Source organism: Panthera uncia, chromosome E1 (genome assembly GCF_023721935.1).
Source record: "Panthera uncia isolate 11264 chromosome E1, Puncia_PCG_1.0, whole genome shotgun sequence".
Taxonomy (NCBI): domain Eukaryota; kingdom Metazoa; phylum Chordata; class Mammalia; order Carnivora; family Felidae; genus Panthera; species Panthera uncia.
In genome coordinates, this window is record NC_064814.1 from 7,837,990 (window position 1) to 7,859,983 (window position 21,994).

A 21,994-nucleotide genomic window follows, 5' to 3' on the forward strand; every position below is an offset into this window, starting at 1 on the left:
TGATTCCATCACCACCAAAGCTGCTGCCTGCCTCCGGCCCAAGGTGGGGGGAGAACCCAATACCGTTGTGGCAGCGGGTGGTACCGAAATAAGCATACTTCGAACCAAGTTCAATAATGTGGACCCAACTCCCTAGCTGTACTCAAGATATTCTACTGTGAACCCGCGGATGACCTTCGCAAGCTTTTTGAACTTTTAAGAATACAACAGCTTGAGACAGAATTCGTAGAGCACACAATTCACCCATTTAGAGTGTGTGATTCAGGGGCTCCTGGGTGGCTCGGTCGGTGAAGCGTCCGACTTAGGCTCAGGTCATGATCTCGCGGTTCGTGGGTTCTGGCCCCGCGTCGGGCTCTGGGCTGACAGCTCGGAGCCTGGAGCCTGCTTCGGATTCTGGGTTTCCCTCTCACTCTCTCCGCCCCTCCCCTACTCTCATTCTGTCTTTCTCTCTCTCTTAAAAAATAAACATTAAAAAAATAATAAAGTAATTCAATAAAATAGAGTGTGTAATTGTGCCACTATCTGCACAATAAATTGTATTATTTCAGAGAGAGGGAGAGAGTGCAGGGGAGACGAGCAGGAGGAGAGGGAGAGAAAGGATCCCAAGCAGGCTCCACACTCAACACAGAGCCCGACGTGGGGGCTTGATCTCGTGACGCTGGGTTCATGACCTGAGCTGAAATCAACAGCGGGACGCTCAACCGACTGAGCCACCCAGGCGCCCCTTAAATTTTATTCTATTAATTAATTTTAATGTTTTATTTTTATGTTTGAGACAGAGAGAGACAGAGCATGAACGGGGGAGGGTCAGAGAGAGAGAGAGACACAGACTCTGAAGCGGGCTCCAGGCTCTGAGCTGTCAGCACAGAGCCCGATGCGGGGCTCGAACTCACGAACTGTGAGAGGACGACCTGAGCCGAAGTCGGTCGCTCAACCGCCTGAGCCCCCCCAGGCGCCCGTTAAATTGTATTTTTAAGTAATCTCTATACTCAACGTGGGGCTCAAGCTTCCAACCCCGAGATCCAGAATCGCGTGCTTTACTGACTGAGCCAGCCAGGTGCCCCTCAATTCCTTTTTGCTCCCAAATAATATCTCGTCCCCTAGACAGGCCGTTATTTCATTCGCCCACTCATCAACCGATGGGCATTTGGGTTGTTTCCACGATGGGCAAGTTATGGCTCCACGTTTCAATTTCTTCCTCTACAAAACTGGGAGTTCAGAGCCGTTTCAGAGATTACTGAAAGTCTGCGTGGAATACACGAACGCGGTCCAAACGATAAACCGCTACATGCAGGTAAAGACAATTATATTAATATTTATAGGAGGTCAACTAAGGAGAGCGCTGGGGCTCGCCTAACTTCCCCGAGCGTGTGGCCCCCTGTTGGTCGCCTCAGGGGAATTAGGTGAGTGTCTCTTTGGGTTTGATCCCCACGGAGAGTCCACTTTGCGTCTTTTTTTTTTCTACGCGGGGGACTGCAATCGCTCAGCCGGGGCGGCTCATCGAATTGCCATTTGTTGCTAGGAGACCAGCTTAGAGCGGGCTCGGCTCGGTGCAGTCCCACGGCCACTGCAGAAAACCACCCGAAATCATAGAATGATATTTAAACATCAGGGCAGTTTCATTCCATCCCAGGGCACAGGGCTGAAGCTACAGGTGTTCTTAGGGCCCCAGGCTCTCGGACTGCCTTGCCGACACTCACGTCCCGGATTTTCACTAGCTCTCTCTTACCACGCTCTCGCACACACGTGTGCCGGGTGACGGAAGCGTGCTAAATAGTGCAAAAACACCTTCGTATTAAGACCAAGAGCAAGTGAGTTAGGAGGGGAAACTGGTTGCCATGATGGGTACGATGATTCTAAAACCCAGTTGGGCTCTAGGTACCGTTTGCCCCCGTTAACTTCCTGCTATTTTTTTGCGGGGTATTTTAGGGCTCTAAAACGAGTGGGTGCAAGGAGGTGAGAGGGGAAAGGCTGGGGTAAGGAGTGGGTTATAGGAGAATGATTGTTTCCTTTCACCAGGAGCCGCCTGGAGCATAATTTCCCCTTCAAATCCTTGGTAAGAGCAGCTGGGGATAACGAACAGTGGTTAAAGATGCTTTGTTTTACGTCCAGCAAAAAGGATCATTAGCACCTTTTTTTTTTTTTTTTTTTTGGTATTCACTGATTTGGATCATGTGCACCACTGCTCTTCGCCATTCATGTGCTTAATTAAGAGCTGATGAGTGCAAAATAAAGGAAACTGCAGTTCTCCACTGGAACTATCTGGGGAGCGGCAGAATTTCTGCAGCGAGGAAAGGGATCTGCCAGGAAAACGGTGTTACCACCTCCCCGTTACGTTTCTCTGCCAGAGCTCCTCTTAATGTCACATCGGAACCTTAAGGGGCGAAAGGCTGGGCGTCCAAGAGACAGCTCGTTGAAATGCTGATAGGGGAGGAGGAGAAGCAGGAGTACAGTTTCATGTTCGTTTTATCAAAGGAGAAATAAAGACAAGGAGCGGTGACCGGGGCAATATAGCTGGTCTAGGGCCGAACTCCAATCACGTAGGGAAAACCCCAGAAGGAGGTTGGCTCAACCTGATTCGTGACATCATGTCTTACATCATTCTGAGGTTTTTGTACAAGTCTCTATGGTGACCCGCTGGTGGCCTGCCTGAGAGTCCTTTCCATTTGTTCCGTCCCTGGAGGGGGAAAGAAAATGGAATTGCTTTCTTGTAGTTCAATTAGGCAAATCTGGATGGAGGGACTAGAACCTGGTTCGCGAAGAGTCCACACTGTTCCCTTTCAAAAAGTGCACGGAAAGCTGGAACAAGAAGTCAGAGCCCTAGATTTCTCAAACTAATGCTCCGTCACCTTGCTCTCCGTCTCAAGACAAGGGCTGGGACACTTTTGTTGACTAGTTCAGACAAATGAAGAGAAATCACTGCTGGGGCCTACAAGTCCCACAGGCCTCTTGGTTACCCTTTTCTCCTAAGCTTAGAAATAAAAGACCGCAAACTCAAATTACCAAATTGAAGTTACCCACGTCCCTGAAACAGAGGACTAGTTTATTTTTAGTATTAAAGAGATTAATAGCTCTCATTATTCTGACTTCTCCATATTCAAAACTCACCTGCTCAGAAAGTTGCAAACCCAGTTTCTAACAGGTCCTACTAATCATTACGAAAGGACTTACAACACTAAAAGTTACGTGCATAGGAAAGATCGAAGAGTAGAAAATGCCAAACAGAGGTATCCAGAGAGAGAGAAGGCCTGTGATTGAAATACTATTTTGTGTCCAGGGTTCAGGAATAAGATGCTTCTGCTGGGAGCTGTGAAACCTTTGGTCTCCAAATTGGATGACTGAGTTCTCTGCAGTGACATTTTTGCCCAGTTTAATGCCATCAGTGGGAGGAAGGGACCTGAGGAGGAGGAGGAGGAGGAGGAGGAAGAAATTCTCAACCTCTGCTCAATCACCAGCCGCAGGCTTAAGGCTCAGAACTGAGGGCAAAACCACTCAAGGCCTGACCTTGAAGGGCGCTGGGACAACTCAGAAAACGAATCACTTAGCACTCGAGTCAAGCCGGTCAGTTCCGTCCCAGGGCCCTTGTGCTGGAGACCCTCGGAAGGCTGGGCGCCAGAGGGGAGAGCAGGCCACGGCTAGTTATGGGATTTAAAAAGTAGTTGTAACCCACAAGGATGGAAGTAACAGCCCTCACCACATAATCAGCATGACTCCACCCTTAGGGCAGCAGGACTGAGTAAACCCCTAATAATTTCACGTTAGGCAGGGTCTTGGGTCATAACTCCAAGTAGAAGCTATAGGTTCTACCCTATCAAAATCTATGTACGGTATAGATCCAAGAGGCCGGAACACTCAGAGACTGTGGCAGAACACGTGGTCTTCGAAGATCTGCTTCTCTTTTGCTGGGAAGGTCTTGTCACAAATCGGACAACTCAAACAGAGGGGCTGTGGGCGTTGCTGCTCCGAGGTGAAATCAAGAATGTCGCCAGCAAAGTCGGATTTGCAGGTGGGGCACTTCTTGACGGCGAGCTGGGAGGAAGGGCAAAGAGGTCAGCACAGAGGCAAGCTCTAGGTAACAGGGGCCACGTCCCGTGTTCTACGAGATTCTCAGCACGGAGCATAATGCTCGGCCCACGGCAGGTGCTCAGGAAACGGACGACGAACGAACCGATTCACGTTTGGAGGCCCTCCCCGGGGCTTTCTCTACCCCAGGGGTGAAAGGACCCACTAGTGCTAAAGCGGTCAAAGAGCTTCCAGCCCAGGAGGGACACGGGACATGCCCTGTTGGACCGGCTGCCTTGTTCGCATCTCCTCCCTAGTTCCGGTACCTCCGCTCACGGGTGGAGATCTACCCGCCAGAAAGCTGGCGGACGGACCGGGCTTTCTTCTCCCTGCCTCGACAGGCTCACTCGGCTTCGGGTTTTGACCCAATCGATCCAGCTGACTTCCGGAATTATCACAACGAACCAGGCTCCCTACGCTTCTCCCATGAACTTGAGCAGGGGGGGACATTTCTCAAGGATTTGATGTGGGCACTCTCGTGATTCACGTACTTACCAGGCTTGGGGCAGAACTTTCCTGGATACCTGAGGATAATAACAAAGATTTCGTTCAGTGAAAGAAATACCATCCCTAAGGTTCTCCAACCGTGATGCAGCAGCTGTTTTCTGTAACTCTCTTTGTTCCCCTTTCTCCCCACTGCGTCTCTTTCTCTCGCCCATGTACCATTAACTTCTGACAGAGGGGATCCAGGTCGACGATAAAGGGAAAAGAGGAAAAAAATAACGAAGTGGCGTTTGTGATAGCCATGCATATTTCTATACAGTCAGAAAAAACAAATAAACCTCAGTATGGGCAAGACGAGATTTTAACAAAAACAGCCACGATTTGGGAAGGACACAACTTGAGAATAGGTTTGAAGACTGAATCCGTGCAAACAGGTATTTTTAAAGGAAAGGCTTAGAAAACAGTTTTTAAAGAGGAAAACAAAGGCATACCCCTGCCTGCTGTAAAGATTTGACTGGGGCTCTTAAGGGAACACGGCTGCTTTAAACTGCCCAAGAAAAGGCAATGAGGTCTTCTATTGCTTTTGGAGACAAAGGAGGAGAAGTTCCCTGTTCCCTCGTGCCTGGCAAGGGCACTCTGACCCCTCAGTCCTTGAGTGACAAGACTGGTTTTCACCCCCACTTCTGTCCTCCAAACCACCCCGGGGTCTCTGTGGTACACGTTCCTGCCACCCTCGGTCAGGCCATCGAGGTGGCCGCCATAACCGCCCATTCCTGGGTGGCAGACCCCACCTCGTGTGCTTCCATTTCCAAACCTTAATTAGCTTCCTCGGCTTTGTGTGTGTATATCTTCTACACAGAGACATTTCTCTGATTTATATATTTGGAATATAGCCACGGGACTCAATTTGTGTCTGCTGCCTCTAGGCGCGTGATCTGATTTGCGTCTTCTAGATTCAGATTTATTTCTCAATTAACACTTCTCGCCTGGCAATCCTTCTATTGGGGGTCCTCAGCTTCTGCCCAGCAAGTCTTAACAATGAGACTGGTCTTAATTAGCATCGCAGGCCAAAAAGAATCTTAGTGGGGGGAAAAGGATGCGGGCAGGGGCCTTCAGGCTCAAACGGCAGTTGTCTCTTACCGGAATAGGGGTTTCCATAGACAAGGGCCGGGTTTTGTCCTGCACCTCCTTGATCTGAAGTCGGCGCTTGGTATGGCAAGGAGTCAAAATCCAGACCCATGTAACTCAGCAGTCTGCTGTTCTCCCTCTTCAAAAGCTAGGGACAGAACGTTGGAGAGACAGACATATTGAAAGACGACGACAAAGAATGGCCACAAGCAAGTGGAGAGGGGATTGCCCGCTTGGCAAGGTGGGAAGGCGGGAAAGAGGTAGCTCTCGATGAACAGCGGGGCCCTGGGGGGTCCCGGGAAATGATCATTTGTAATTCTTCTCCAGAGAAAGCAGCGGCCTCAACACCCTGAAGATCTCAGTTCTTTAGACCTGAATTGAAATATACGCTGCATTTTGTTTAGATGAACTCAAAAAAAGAATTTTAAGCCTCTAAGTTACACACCAGCTGAGGTGGGGTACAAAAGTTGGGTGCCTACAGGAGGGCGGCAGGAGCTATATTAAGGTTGAAGCTGTTGGATGCTATTGAGGGTAAAATGGTTCTTTTAGTCTCCGTCCCACCTTCCCAGAACGATTTTCTTACACAGTGTGAATACTCATCTGATATGACTTTCCCGTCTTCATGTTTTATCCTTTCAGATGGATACACCAATAGAGAGAGAGAAAGAAGGAAGGGAGGGAGGGAGGGAGGGAATAATGGGAAGAATGAGAGAGAAGCTACGAGGAGGACAGACAGCGTTTAAAGCTCTTATAATTAGTAAACTGCCCCTTGACATCTTAAAAGGGCTTTACTATTGGTTCTTAAGAAAACTTTCAAATATCAGATCTTGGGGTGCCTGGCTGGCTCAGTTGGAAGAGCATGGGACTCTTGATCTCAGGGTTGTGGGTTCGAGCCCCACTATGGGGGAAGAGATTACTTAAAAAAAAAAAAAATCTTAGAAGAAAAAAAAATCAGATCTTTTTCCCTGTTGCAAATTGTGTGTCGTCCCTTCTTCCCATGAGCCTACATGGGAAAACAGAGACTGCAAAGTCAAGGTGTATTCCTCTAAATCAAGAGGATGAGAATAACAAGACCGGAAACAGACTCCAAAGGTCCCTACAGTACTGAAAGGGGCATAAATGGCATAATCAAAGCCAGAAAAGATCACTTGGAGGCACAGCCCGGGAGGGTTTCGGAGAGGGGAAAGATGGAGAACCACGGGAGGTGTGGATCCAGGAGTAGAAGCCAGAATGCACCGACACCTTTGATGCAAGAGCAGGAAAGTGCCTTTGTGTGCAGCTTCTTTTAAAAAAAAAAAGTTTTGGGGCGCCTGGGTGGCTCAGTCGGTTGAGCGTCCGACTTCGGCTCAGGTCATGATCTCGCGGTCCGTGAGTTCGAGCCCCGTGTCGGGCTCTGTGCTGATGGCTCGGAGCCTAGAGCCTGTTTCGGATTCTGTGTCTCCCTCTCTCCCTGCCCCTCCCCCGCTCATGCTCTGTCTCTCTCTCTCTCTCTCTGTCAAAAATAAACATTAAAAAAAATTTTTTTTAAATAAAAAAAAGTTTTAACTTACTGTTTTTAATAATCTCTACACCTAAGGTGGGGCTCGAACTCACAACCCCGAGATCACGAGTCCCATGCTCCTCCGACTGAGACATCCAGGCGCCCCCAAGTGCAGTTTCTTTATTTAGGGCCATCATCCTCAATCAACAATAACTTGTGTTTAACCCACAGCAGAAAATAAATGTTGGTTGAATGAATGAATGAATGAATGAATGAGGACACAAATGAATGCACAGCATTTTCTTGAGGGCCCACCAAGGGTCCAGCGATAGTACAGACCATCACTTCTGCCCTGGTTTAGTGGCAGAAAAAAAGGAGAAAGTTGTGCCGAAGGAAAGGGGTCCCTCAACTAGCACAAAAAGGACGTAGGATATGATTCCTCAAAGACAATACCTACAATAGGTATGAAGTTAAGAGTAAAATTAATTTAGATCTTGATCAAGGCTGTTCGTTTCTTGTTGATTCCTGCCACACCAAGCAAGTTTCGGTTGGGGAACCAAGAGAGAGTTCATGGGAGGTGAGGAAACCAGACTAAATTTGCTCTCAGGAGCAATGGTCTCACCCACTGTCCCAGAAAGGGCTCTTTTATTTACCTCTTGGTCACCACATCTCCGGGTCACCCTGCTCCCTCCCCTTAAAACCTTGAGGTTTTCGCCCTCCGTACACACTCACATCATTTTCTCTTTCCAATCTCTCTTTCTCTTTCTGCAGAGCATCATATATAATCTTGTTCTCACTCAGTTTTTTTGACAGGCCAGCGTTCTCGTCCTATCGGTAATAAAAAACAATTAGGGTTAGGATCACATGCTGTCATCTGGATCCCAAGTGGGGGAAAGCGAGGGGCCTGTAGAGGACCTGCTTTCCCAAACTGGTGGGACTCGGGGGCGGGGGCGGGGGGCAAGGGAGCTGGGGCACAGAGGAGGAGACGCGGGCGGTGTCGGCTTACAGAGAAGTGACTTAACAAGATGCTGGGAGGCCTGGGCCGGCATCGAGGTGCCGATTTCTTTTGGGTTAGTGGCAGTGTAAGTGACCAAAGATGGAAAGGGCGACAAGCTTGGGAAGAGCCTCCAGACGGACGTATCAGGATGAGGGCTAAACGGAACCTTGTTCGACCGCACCCAGCCACGGAAATGAGCGTCTCTGTCTCGAATGAACATCTCGCTCAAGGCGGCACGGGGCGCTTAGGCTGGCGCGACCCCCTCCCAGGGAGGACGGGCCTCTGGGCTCAAGTAACACGGAGGACGGAGGAACCCTGGAAGGCATTCCTCCGCGGCCACCAGGAACCCAGGCTGAGGTCCTGGGCTTCCCAGGATGATGACCTATGTTCAAACACCCCACAACGGGTAGGCTTGCTCCCACCTCCTGCCTCCACACATGCACACGCCTCACAAAGACACTTAAGCTAGTCCTATCAGTTGCGTTTTTTGTTTTTGTTTTTTTTTTTTTTCCAAGATTTTTTTATTTGAATGCTGGTGCCCGGACTGCCGTGTGCTTCTAGCCGGCCCTGAGGTAGTAATGCGGGAGGGACTACCCGACGACAGTGCTCACTGCTGGCTCCTGGCTCCCCATCCCCATGGGCTCTTGCTGGCTCTTCTGGTCCTGCTTCACTTCCTCAAAAGGCAGAAATAAGAAAGGACTATCTGAGTCTACGCAGACACCTGCTCGGTGGTTACAAAATCCTTCCCTGAGATCTGTGCCGGGGGCCGAGATTTCGGGGGGTCCCCAGACTGGTTTCTGGCCGTCCACGCCTCTTTTTAGCAGGAGATTTTTTTTTTTTTTTAGAAATGTCTCTCCTGAACAAGGATGGACAGTCCTCTGGGCTCTGGGCTTGGTCTAAGCACCACAAACCTTCACACCCCTTGCTGCCTGGGCCCCTTATTTCCGTCACCTACCAGCGCAGCAGCCCTGAGTTGCCTGATCTGTTTGTGGAGTCGTTGACACTCTTTGTACTTCTCTAAGAAACAGGCTTTCCCGGCCTCTACCTTTGCCTGGAGGCGCTCCACGTCTTGTTCCTAGGCTCCTGAAGCATAAGATACGTGGTCCTCATAGCTGGGGTTCCTTGGGATAGGTGGGGAATGAAGAATGGAGTGCCTGGGTCTTGGAAAACACTCCACAAAAACCCAGGGAACCCACACCCGCCACAAGGACGTTCAGACCCCTGAATGGCCACGGGTCATTTAAACGAGCGATTCCTGGGGCGCCTGGGTGGCTCAGTCGGTTGGGCGTCCGACTTCGGCTCAGGTCATGATCTCGCGGTTCGTGAGTTCGAGCCCCGCGTCGGGCTCTGTGCTCAGAGCCTAGAGCCTGGAGCCTGCTTTATATTCTGTGTCTCCTCCTCTCTCTGCCCCTCCCATGCTCATGCTCTGTCTCTCTCTCTGTCAATAATAAATAAACGGTAAAAAAATTGTTTTTAAGGGGGAAATATTCCCATGTTTAGTTGTTGGTCACCAATTCAATTTCTGAAAAACATCAGTGTGGCCAAATAAAACATTTCTCTGGGCGGCCGATTTGGTTCGGGAACAGAGTTCAGAGAACTTTGTTTTCCTCCTTAGCATGCGAAAATATATGGTCTCTCATATATACTGGGACTCCATAGTTGACCGAGTAATGACTGAGTGAATGCATGATGCCTGTGTGATAGGATTTATAAACCCAGCAGCTGGATACCCTCCAGACATCAGGGTTTCTCATACCCTTCTAGCAATTGAGAAAATGGGGCTTCTTGGTACCTGTCATCACCACGAGGCCTCTTTTCCAACATTCTATTCTACTATAGGAAAAGATCAGACGGTTAGGCTTTCATTACTATATTATTATAGCTCAGAATAATTTAGAATGCTAATTGCTAATATTATAGTTACAACAAAATCTGTTTTGACTGCTGCCATATCCTCTAACCGTACAGCTTAGCGCTACAATTGTTAATTTGTCTGCCCCCATAAGAACTCTTTAAGGAGGGAGTCGGGTTACTCTGGGTCGTAACCTAGTCCAAGGTTGTGTTTACCACAACCTGTCATGTGGTTTCACTTTCGGTATCGCTCTGCCATTCACCACACTGCAGAAACGGCCACCTCTCTGAGACGTTTTGTAAACGACAGATTCTCTGTCCTCTTCTGGGTCGAGAGCAAAACGTCCGGAGGCGACCGCTATCCCCATCTGTCTTTTTTGTCCTTTCCGTCACCTGAAAACAGACCCTTCCCCTTCCTTCCCGTAGGCTCCCTCCCCCGAAAGCCATCCGAAGACAGACATGCCTTTAACGCTTGCTGTTTCTTCAGGGTGGTTGTTTCTTCCTGCTTCAGCTTCTCCTCTACCGTCTGCTCCAGCTTCTTCTGGCGCTCCTTCTGCACGGAAATAGACTTCAGTACCGCCGCTGCGGAAACACGGGCACACGCGCACTGGGGAAGGGCCCGCTGAGCCGATGAGCGAGCCAGGATGCAGAGACAGAGGGGAGTCTGCCCTTGCTGGCTTCTGAGAACAGCCACGAGGCCCCTCATTTCAGGTGGCTTCCTCTGAGGCCTTTCCCGGAGCCGGCGATAACCCAGGTATACGACAGAGTAAAGAAAGAACAACATACGCTTTCCCGCGAGGGCCTAAAAATGTTAGTTTCGTCCGTGACTCTACCTGCTGGGTTAGAGTGAGAAGAAGCTGGCTGTTTTCCTTGTTCAGTCGCTCCAACTGCTCTGTCTTATCTTGATCTCCCTGGATGAGCTTCTCCATTTCCTTCTCTCGAGTTGACAGCTGGGCCTAAAGCAAGATGAGTGAATATAACCAAGATATGAAGGGACCACCGAAGAGGGAGACAGTGCTAGTTAATGAACGCTAACACAAAGGGGTGTGTGTTCCGTAGCAACTCCCAACTGTCAGCCAGACACCCCTGGAACGTTTTCTCTTCAGCTCTGCCTTACACCCTCAGTAGCCGAGACTCAAATGAGGACAATTCAACCAGCTGCTCTTTAAGGTACAGCTTCCTCAAAACAAGAGTGATTCAGCTGCTATCTGCTTTAGGTTCTAGGCTTTTGAGAAAGACTTGGCTTGCAAGGATTTTATAGCTAAAAGAAAAAAGTCTGGAAACCACTGGGAGAGCTGACAGTCCCCCATCTTTAAAAAAAGATTTTTTTTTTTTTTTTACATTTGTTTATTTTTGAGAGACGGAAAGACAGAGCACAAGAGGGGAAGGGGCAGAGAGAGAAGGAGACCCAGAATCCGAAGCAGGCTCCAGGCTCCGAGCTATCAGCACAGAGCCCGACACGGGGCTCGAACCCACAAACTGCGAGATCGTGACCCGAGCCGAAGTTGGATGCTTAACTGACTAAGCCACCCAGGCACCCCCCAGTTTTTTTTTTAACGTTTATTTTTGAGACAGAGAGAGAGAGAGAGCACACGTGAGCTGGGGAGGGGCAGAAAGAGAGGGAGACACAGAATCTGAAGCAGGCTCCAGGCTCTGAGTTGTCAGCACAGAGGCCGAAGCGGGGCTCGAACCCACGAACTGTGAGATCATGACCTGAGCTGAAGCTGGACGCTTAACCGACTGAGCCGTCCAGGCGCCCCTAGTCTGATGTTTTGAAAGGCACGCTTCGGGCACTCACTACGGTGCAACGTAGCTTTCTCTCTCTGGGCCACCAGGCAGGCATGGTGGCAAGGGGAGGACAACGCACTCTGGCAAAGGTCCGGCATCACCTACCTGGAGCTGCTCCACCCTGACTCCCATCTTCTCGTTTTCTGAGGACATCTTCTGGTTTTGTTCTTTCAGTCTGCGGAGGTGAAAAACACGCCGATCGCGGGTCAGATCCCCCAGGCCTTCAATGATTTAAGGCCGCCTTGGCCCTAGGGCCGCGGAGTGAGTTTAAGATCCACTCCTCTTCCGTCCCGTTTCGGCTTCCTGACCTCAAACTGCCTGCATTCGACAACTTTCACGTTAATACTGGACTTCAGGTCGTGTCTCCTTACCATTCAGATCCTAACTGTCTAACCTAGAATCATTCCTATCACTGTCTTGATGGCAGGACTGTTTTCTAGGGAGTTCTGGAGAACTGATCAGAGCCCGGCCAAGGGTGTCTACAACACGCAGCTCCTCCCGGCCGGGAACCACACTTACTGAAGCAGTTCCGTCTCCCAGCTGTCCTTCTGTGCCTTCGCTTCCTGTTCCAGCTTCTGAGCGGTGCTCTTTAGAATTTCTAGCTCCTCCTGCAGAACGTCAAAGGAACCGACCATTTCTAAGCCATTTTTTAGTATCTCAGGCATCCAACAAATATTCACAGGACACTTACTACGTGGTAGGCACTTGCTATGTGTCATGACACAACAGTGAATGAAACGTCCGAGTAAGGGGATTTCTGGATTAACATGTTCTCAATCTGTTCTTTCCCCAAAACGTACGCACCGTAACTTCTCTTCCCCTGGAGCTTGTATCTGTCATTAATTCACTAAGCAAATGTTCAGTGACTGCCTAGGAAGCACTGTTCCTGCACTGAGGACACGGCAGTGGGTGAAATAAAGTGGCTTTTCTCTTTGAAAGGTGCTATCCAATACATTCCTGAATGCTGCGCACATAATTAAAAGTCAAGTAGCCACATTCAAAAAAGTAAAAAGAAACAGATACAATTAATTTTATTAACGGCATATTTAACCCAACAGGCCTAGAATATTGTTTCAATATGTAAATAAAAAGGAAATATTTTACTTTTTTTTTCATACGAAGCCTTCAAAATCTGTTATATACTTTACGCTGCCAGAGTATCACAATATGCCCTGTTTCAAGTGTTCAATAGCCACCTGCGGCTAGTGGCCACCGTACTGGTCCCAGACATTTGTTTTTTCTTCCCCAACTTCATTTTGCACTGAAGCCAAGCCAGCGTATCAATAATAACTCGCTGCTTTTATTTTTTTAATTAATTTTTTGCCTCGCTGCTTTTAGCTCCAAGACTTACAAATGCATAGTCTTTTAAAAAATAATTTATGTTTATTATCTATTTTTGAGAAAGAGAGGCAGACAGAGCAGGAGCAGGGGAGGGGCAGCGAGAGAGGACGACACAGAATCCGAAGCAGGCTCCAGGCTCCGAGCTGTCAGCACAGAGCCCGACACGGGGCTTGAACCCATGAACGCAGATCATGACCTGAGCTGAAGTCGGACACTTAACTGACTGAGCCACCCAGGCGCCCCATTTTTTTTTTTAATGTTTTATTCACTTATTTTGAGAGAGTGTGATTGCATGCAAGTGGGGGAGGGGCAGAGAGAGAGAGAGAGAGAGAGAGAGAGAGAGAAAATCCCAAGCAGAGACTCTCCTAACAGCACAGAGTCCAGTGCAGGGCTCGATCTCACAAACTGTGAGATCATGACCTGAGCCGAAATCAAGAGTTGGACGCTTAACTGACTGATCCACACTCACACGCCCCTGGGCTGCCGGGTCATTTTAAGGAGTAAGCGAAGCTTACTTCACTGATAAAAATACGCTTAATTACAGTGGCACACAGTAGGTGCTGAATATTGGCTTGTGTTATCATTACAACTGGTAGCAGGTAGGTAGGCGAGCTAACCCAAGAACCCAGACCTTGTGATTCCTTGGCTAGAACCTGGCAGGTGAGCTCCTGGCCAGACGCTGATGGTCGACAGAGAGCTTGTGAATTATATACCTATGCCACCCCTGTTACCTCACTGCCTACGATTGGCCAGATCTGTATCTTGGACCTGTCATCCACACTTCTATACCAGCCCAGGGCCGAGGACATCATGGGCACTTGTGTGACAGCAAGGTATAAAGAACGGTCTGTCTGGGAGCGAAGAGAAGTGGGTCCTAACCCAGTGGGATCACTAAATTGACCTCTTCCTCTCTCCTTTGGGCCTCGGGTTCCTCACCTGTAGATCAAGGGCTCTACAGATGGTGACTGCCAACGTCTGCGTGTTCTGGAAACTTCTAAGACATGACCTCAGGGTAATTAAGTTTATAGTCTTTAGAGAAGATTCTCCTCTTTAGCTCCTTGCATGCTCAACTCTCATTTACCACCCGCTGTTTTGAAGGATGTTTCAAAAGAGAAGCAGCAAGGACTTAGGAGAACTTGCAACCTTGCCTCCATCCTCTCTTCTCCCTCGATGTCCGGATCCAGCTAATCAGAGAAAATACTTTATATGATACGTACGAACTAGGAAGACGCCACACCGCCTGAGTTTGAATCCTGGCTCCACCATCACTGATTAGCTGTAGAAGGGAGCACTTGCCCTTCAGGCCTCAGGTTACTCATCTGTAAACTCGGGGTAATAACAGTGCCTATTCCAGAGTTGCAATGAGGTAATCCACAGAAAACTTTCAACGCTGTGCCTATTCAAAAATATGAGTGTGAGGGAGGGAGATCACCGGCCAAAGAGAAAGTGGTGCTGGAGAAGAGACACCACCCGCTTGTGACCTCTGTACTCCAGGTTCATTACACGTTTTGCTTGTTTGTTGAGTTGGTGTGCAAGTTCACGGTGAACCAGCGGCCATACCTGTGTCTTGTGGAGCTCAGCCTGCGTGTCTGAGTTCTGCTTCTGGAGGCTGACACAGGTGTCCTTCAGCTCCTGGTTTTCTTTGCAAAGCTCCTTATTGCGCTGCTCGATTTCCTCCACCTCCCCCTACGAAAGAGCATTCCATCAATTCGTATTTGACCTTTTGTAGCTCGACGGATAGTCAAGTGCCGCTGGCGGAACGTTCCCACAGGCTGGGATGCTGAGGGTCTGCTGGCTTCCCACTCACTATTAGGGCATCTGTGAACCTCGAATGGGAACACCTCCTCAGGTGGGAGGGGAAGGGGGCCGTGTAGGCATGTCTGGATAATTGCAACACGGAGCCCGCCATTACCAAGAAAGGCAGGCAAACAAAATGAAGACCATAAAAAGCGAAAGAGTGGCTCATCTTTCTGGGGTGGAGGGTTGGCTCCGACCGCATCCCCGTGTTTGTCTCTGCGTGCCTTTCCCACTGCCATCACTGCTCTCCGTGGCCGCTCGGCAAAGGTGACGGGCTGGGCTTCCCTTGGTGGGCTCCTTGGGAATGCGTGAGGGGACGAGGGAATAATGGCAATGACCCAGCAGGGACTGGGGACCCAGTCAGGAAGCCCAGAGGAAGGGAGATTAAACAAACAGATGTCAAGACCCACTAACAACACGTGTGAATCCGTCTCAAGGCTGGGACAGGATATGGGGTGCAAAGAATCCAGTTTTGACCAAGTGGTGTATCAATAAAGATATCATCTCAGTACTGGTTTATGTTTACGTTCCGCTGACCCCATGGGTGAAGATACGCTTGACCGCTCCTCCGCCTGAGTGTGTCCCAGCCCGTCCAATGTGACGTCACCGGACTAAGAGATACGGAGACCAACACAAGGATTTGGAGAGGTCGCCCCAGAATTATTAAAAGTCTGGACTAGATCTATTAGGAAAGGTACATGGACTGTAAGGTGCTTGCCCAAGAAACTGCTCAAGAAATTTTAGGATTATAACCAAGATACATGGGGTTGGAAAGTGGTTAAGACTTCAGTAAGAAAACAAGTTAAATACGTTTCAAGAGTTTATTTTTAAGTGAGAAGCGATTCACTGTAATGACTTTTGAAAATATTTTTTTATGAACCCCAAAATATATTTCTACTTAAAAAAAAAAAAAAACGTTAAAAGGGGGAATGACAGAAGAATGTGGATTCTTCTTGCAAATGCTTAGTATCGTTGGTCTCTCCTATTGGACGAGCTTCGGGACAGTAAGTGATTTAATCCATTCTTCCCTGCCCGCCACGGGGCTGGATGGAAAGAGGGCATCCTATGAAATAACTGGGTAAGTAAATGAATCTAATACTCATGTGGACCTGGCCCTGGGCCAGAACTAAGAGACACAAAGAATATTTGGTGTGTGCCTCCTCAGAGGAGCAGAGTCATTTACTGTGGTGCTAAGATGTGATGACAAAAATTAAGCGACTGGAAAAGTGAAGGGAGTAACTGAACGCCAACGGAGTTACAGAAGTTTTAGAGAAAGGAGAAATCACTTCTTGTGATTCTGTTCAATGTTTCTACGTCATTCCTGAGTAGGTTTGAGTGGGTACTGGATACATTTCTCCCAATAGCATCTGTTAAGGCATTCAGTAAAGGCTTATTTTTTTGATTCAAATTTTACCCTATCCTGAAATTAGGATTTTTTTTTTTTTTTAATTAAAGTAGGCTCCATGCTCAACGTGGGGCTTGAACTCCTGACCCTGAGATCAAGAGTCACATGCTCCAGGGGCTCCTGGGTGGCTGTCGGTTAAGCCTCCGACTTCGGCTCAGGTCATGATCTCACGGTTTGTGAGTTCGAGCCCCGCGTCGGGCTCTGTGCTGCTGACAGCTCGGAGCCTGGAGCCTGCTTCGGATTCTGTGTCTCGCTCTCTCTCTCTGCCCCTCCCCTGCTCACGCTCTGTCTCTATCTCAAAAATAAATAAAACATTAAAAAAAATTAAAAACAAACAAAAAAAAGAGTCACATGCTCCACCAGCTGAGCCAGCCAGGTGTCCTGTGAAATCGCTACTCTTAATGGCGGGAAGGGCTCGAGGTGAGATTTACAGACCTGAGTGGTAACAACCAGGATGTCCTCTTCATTTTCTGGACGGAACTGGAAAGGGATACTTGCTCCCCGGACCACGCCGTCCTGATCCACATAGCAGAACTGGTAATACTCATCATCCTTGGGCAGGTAATAAGCTGAAGACGCAACATGATTTTTAATCCAAAATTAGGTCTAGTAAGAAAGCTGAAAATCTGGAAGTCTTTTTATCTGCCCCAGAAAGCTTAATTAAGCTCAAGGGAATCCGTGTTGGCTGCGGTCTTCAGCACCTTTGATCCGGTATTTATTTTCCTTACCTTTGAACTGGACCTCCTGCTGTTTGGCTGAGTGGCTGTTTAGGTCAACGGGCAAAGAAACCCACATGAAGGTGTAATACTCCCGGGTCGTCTTCCAACCCACCTGCAATGACAAAAGGTTCTCATTCAGCATCTCAAACTGCTCAGGGGAGAGTCCTGATTTGGGCTCTGTCTTCTCAAAATACACTTGCTTTTGATTTGTTGATGTTGAAAGTAAAATGAATTCAGTATGATAAGATCCACCCACCATTGGATCAGATCTTTTTATTAGTAAGTTTTTTTAATATTTATTTTTGAGAGAGAGAGAGAGCGCGTGTGAGCGGGGGGAGGGGCAGAGAGAGAGGGAGACACAGGATCCGAAGCAGGCTCCGGGCTCCAAGCTGTCGGCACAAAGCCCGACGCGGGGCTCGAACCCACGAACCGTGAGATCATGACCTGAGCCAAAGTCGGACGCTTAACCGACTGGGCCACCCAGGCGCCCCCAGGTCTTGCTTTTTGACTCATGACAACTATATGTGGTACAAGGTCTGATACAATTAGAAACTGGCCTGCACACCTGTACAGTCCAGAATGCCTATCTCAGAAGGAAATGTAAACTGGCCGCTCCACACCCAGGACAAGAGTTCCAAAAATTATTAACACCAAGTCAGACAGAGAACGGTGAGTGACTGGGGAAAATCTGGGGTTGTGACTCTTGATCCTGCTGTCTTCTTACAACGCTTCGTAGAACTTCTTAATCAGAAAGCCCTTCTGATCTGCCTTCTCCACTGGTCAGTCTTCTCCTGTGTCCAGTCCAGTCTCGTCACCCAGACTGACCTGGTTAGACTAGCACATCTTTAAAATGCACTTTTTGGGGCGCCTGGGTGGCGCAGTCGGTTAAGCGTCCGACTTCAGCCAGGTCACGATCTCGCGGTCCGTGAGTTCGAGCCCCGCGTCAGACTCTGGGCTGATGGCTCAGAGCCTGGAGCCTGTTTCCGATTCTGTGTCTCCCTCTCTCTCTGCCCCTCCCCCGTTCATCCTCTGTCTCTCTCTGTCCCAAAAATAAATAAACGTTGAAAAAAAAAATTTTTTTTTAAATAAAATAAAATGCACTTTTTGAATAATGTGCATGTTGCGGAGTAGAGGGGCCAAAGGGTTCTGAGATGATGAGGCCCCAGGAAACTGAGCCCCGTCTATAGAATTTTCTTTCTTCAGTGTTTTTCTTAACACGCGCTTAAGGAAGGCCTTTTGGTGCTTCTGGTGGTCATGAAGGTCCCTTCCAGGTATTGAAAGCATTAAGTCATGATATACGGATACTGTAAAATATGCCTCAGAGCAGGAAGACGGTTAAGTGGAAAATATTCTCAGTAAAGTCGAAGGAGGGTAAAAGATGGCTCAAATCATATCGAGACGGTAAGGGCACACCGGAGAATAGAAAGGGAGCCATTGTGTCTTCAAGGGGAGAACACTCAGCAAATGAGAAGCAGAATTACATCTATTGCCGTATTTTGACCCTGCCTGAGCCCAGTGGGAAGAAGAAGAACTAAAAATAAAATTCTGTTTTTATATACGAAGGAATCAGTGCAGGGTTGAAAAGGCGACACTGAACGCTCATCAGAACGTACCAGGGCATGTTTTAGTGTCTCATTAACACGCACCCCATCACTGGAAGCAGCCCGGAGCCAGCGCGGCCTGTGGTTGGTACAGGAAGCAGGAATTTTATGGAGTCTTCATTCACATCCTGGAGTTTCTTAATGCACTGTGACCAAAATATCTGGGAAGGCCTAAGAATTACTGCGGTCTTGGAACCAGGAGACAACTTCTGGCCGCCTGTGATTACTGGCCTTGGGTCCCCCACCTGAGCCGCGCTGGTCCGGGCGCGCTTCTCGGACCTGTCCCCTCTCGGAGACCTTGGGCACAGGTAAATGCCCAGGTAAAGGACAGCCTGGAGCACAGGGCCACACGCTGAAGGCAGGGAAGCTACCACCTGCTTGAGGCTCTATCGGTGCGGGCAGCTTTCGCTTTATTGAGAAGACGAAGCACAGTGGACGCTGAAACCAAGTTCGCGAGCGCCCGCGCCGTGCCAGGAAGGCCCAGGGTCAGGGCTGGGGAGGAGCTGAGGACTATGGTCGAGACTGCGCCGCAAGAAGGCTCAGTTGGTGGAATGTGCGACTCTTGACCCCGAGGTTGTGAGTCTGAGCCCATGCGGCGTGGGGTTTCCTTCAAAAAGACCTCGTTGCAAGAACAAACACCGGGAGGGCTTTTTCCGAGGGAGAGGTGAAAGATGACACTCTACAGGCAACTCTTCGCTCTCTAATATACCATCTGCTGTTCGTGTGAACTCAGCAGAATAGCGCAACGGTTTAGGCGTCCAACACACTTGTTCCCCACTTACTCACTGGGAGACCTCAGGAAGGTCACGGTCTTGGGTCTATTCATTTTTATTCACTTGTGCACAAGAGGGAACACGCCCTCCTGAGGGTGCAGCTGTGCTGTCAGGATCAAAGGGCACACGCACACGCATGCACACGCATGTGCACCCATGCACGAGACCTCATCAGGGGCCCCTGGGGGGCTCAGCCGGTGTAGCGCCCAACTTCAGCTCAGGTCATGATCTCGCAGTCTGTGGCTTTGAGCCCCACGTTGGGCTCTGGGTTGACAACTCAGAGCCTGGAGCCTGCTTCGGATTCTGTGTCTCCCTCTCTCTCTCCCCTCCCCCCTACCCCCCTACCCCCGCTTGTGTGCTCCCTCCCTCTCAAAAATAAATAAACGTAAAAACAAAAAAAAACCTCATCAGAGACATAGCACACTCTATGTTCTCAAGAAATTTGTGTTCTCCTTATGAGCCTTACAGCTGTCTTTCCAGGGGCGCCTGGATGGCTCAGTTGGTTAAGCATCTGACTTCAGCTCAAGGCCATGATCTCATGGTCTGTGAGTTCGAGTCCCGCATCGGGTGAGTTCCACTTCTCTCTCTGCCCCTCATGGGATTCTCTCTCTCTTTTTCTCTCTCTGCCCTCGTTCACTTGCATTCCTGCTCTCTCTCAGTAATAATAAAAAAAAACCTTTCAGGCTCCTGGGTAGCTGTTCAAATCAACAGCTTTATGAACAATGAATATTAGAAGCCATTCTTTGATTAACCATGCTTTCTTCATGGAGTCATGGCAATACCTCTGAGATGCATGAAGCATTCCAAATATAGATGCATTAAAAATATGCCTTTAAACATTCGTTTTTAAAAAAACATAAGATTTTCACTTGGCTTATGGTTAAGTCCTCACTGGAAGTTGCTAAGTGCTTGGGAAATATAATCAATCTAAGCAAAACAGAAGGATGACCGTGTTGCAAAAAAAGTTACAGATCGCATTTCAAAGGCTAATTTTTTTATTGCCGATGTCCGCATTGTCCAGTACGATAGCCACTAGCCACAGGAGGCCATTTAAATTTCAATTAATTAACTTTTAATTAATTCACTAGTCACATCTTAAGTGCTTGACAGCCACATGGGGCTAAAGGTCATTGTCCTAGACAGTGAACGTGTAGCTGAAGGTATAGCTCCCTTGTAGAAAGTTCTACTGGCCAGCTTTGCTACATACAGGGAAGAGAAAAACAACCACTAACTTCTTTTCAAAATGGGAAACACTGATGTGTCAGTTTTCTGAACATCCTGTATTTTTTTTTTTTTTTTGAAGTTTATTTATTTTGAGAGAGCAAGCACAGGGGAAGGAGAGAGAGAGAGAGAGAGAGAGAGAGAGACTCCTAAGCAGGCCCTGTACTTTCAGTGTGGAGCCCGACTCGGGGCTCAAACTCACAAGCCGTGAGATCATGACCTGAGCTCAAGTCAAGAGTCGGACGCTCAACCAACTAAGCCACGCAGGCGCCCCCAGAACATCCTTTAGTCTAACAGTTCAATATCCTTCGGTCTCAGGAGGTGTCATGATACTTGCCAGGGTCTCTCTGGTTGTCTACTATCCCTGCCTCTAAACACCAGCTTCCATGGCTCCATCAGTTAGCTTGGAATTCCAAACAATTAAGGAAAAGTGGCTCCATGAGGGATGTGAACAAACGCCAGCTCCTTCCCTGTGTCGTCAAGAAGGATGTCTGATTTCAGGACGAACATTGGCAAACAAGCACATGACATACTGAGATGTCAAAACAAAGGTCACTGACGTTGGAACTCAGCGATGTAAATTACTTAAAATTTGACCTTTAGCTCCTGTCTCTGGATATAATAGGAAGATCTGTCATTATGATGTGTGTGTGTGTGTGTGTGTGTGTGTATGTGATGTGAGAGACAGAGATAAAGATGGGGGTGGGGAGAATGGGAGGCAGAGAGTGAGTGGACTATAATAAAAAAGTACCACTTCTGTACTTGAACCAGCAGGGTAATTAGACACTAGAAGAGGTCCCTGAGGGACCTCAGAAAAATTCCTCTCCCTGGAAATCTTTACAAAGAAGCAAGACGTATTTATTCAGGAACAAACTTCTCGGGTGCAGGATGTCAAACCGGGTAACTTCTCAACATCCTTTTCAGATCCGTAATATTCATATTAAAACACTCTACTAAGTTGGAAAGCAATATTTAAGGTCACGGAAATTACGTAAGGGGCCACTCATCCCAGTCAACTCACAGGTGGACATTTCAAAATAGGATTAATTTTAAAACATTTACATTTGGGGGCGCCTGGGTTGGTCAGTCGGTTAAGCATCAGACTTCGGCTCGGGTCATGATCTCACGATCCATGACTTTGAGCCCTGCGTTGGGCTCTGAGCTGTCAGCACAGATCCTTTTCTGTCCCTCTCTCTCTCTGTCCCTCTCTCTCGAAAACAAATAAACACTTAAAAATAAATCAAGGGGCGCCTGGGTGGCTCAGTCGGTTAAGCGTCCGACTTCAGCTCAGGTCACGAGCTCACAGTCCGTGAGTTCGAGCCCCGCCTCGGGCTCTGGGCTGATGGCTCAGAGCCTGGAGCCTGCTTTCGATTCTGTGTCTCCCTCT

General features: G+C 48.6%; 1 protein-coding gene across 1 annotated transcript in view; it reads right to left on the bottom strand.

Annotated features, from left to right (window-relative positions):
- Positions 1-3,007: 3,007 nt before the first annotated feature.
- Positions 3,008-21,994, bottom strand: part of CALCOCO2 (calcium binding and coiled-coil domain 2) — a 28,028-nt gene continuing 9,041 nt past the window's right edge. The window contains exons 3-13 of the mRNA XM_049635891.1: positions 17,022-17,124; positions 16,729-16,862; positions 14,652-14,777; positions 12,270-12,358; positions 11,856-11,925; positions 10,796-10,918; positions 10,426-10,515; positions 7,847-7,942; positions 5,647-5,782; positions 4,558-4,586; positions 3,008-4,029 (exon numbers count right to left, since the gene is read on the bottom strand). Coding sequence (XP_049491848.1) covers positions 3,853-4,029; positions 4,558-4,586; positions 5,647-5,782; positions 7,847-7,942; positions 10,426-10,515; positions 10,796-10,918; positions 11,856-11,925; positions 12,270-12,358; positions 14,652-14,777; positions 16,729-16,862; positions 17,022-17,124 — 1,173 coding nt within the window. The 3' untranslated portion in view covers positions 3,008-3,852. The remainder of the gene's footprint in view (positions 4,030-4,557; positions 4,587-5,646; positions 5,783-7,846; positions 7,943-10,425; positions 10,516-10,795; positions 10,919-11,855; positions 11,926-12,269; positions 12,359-14,651; positions 14,778-16,728; positions 16,863-17,021; positions 17,125-21,994) is intronic.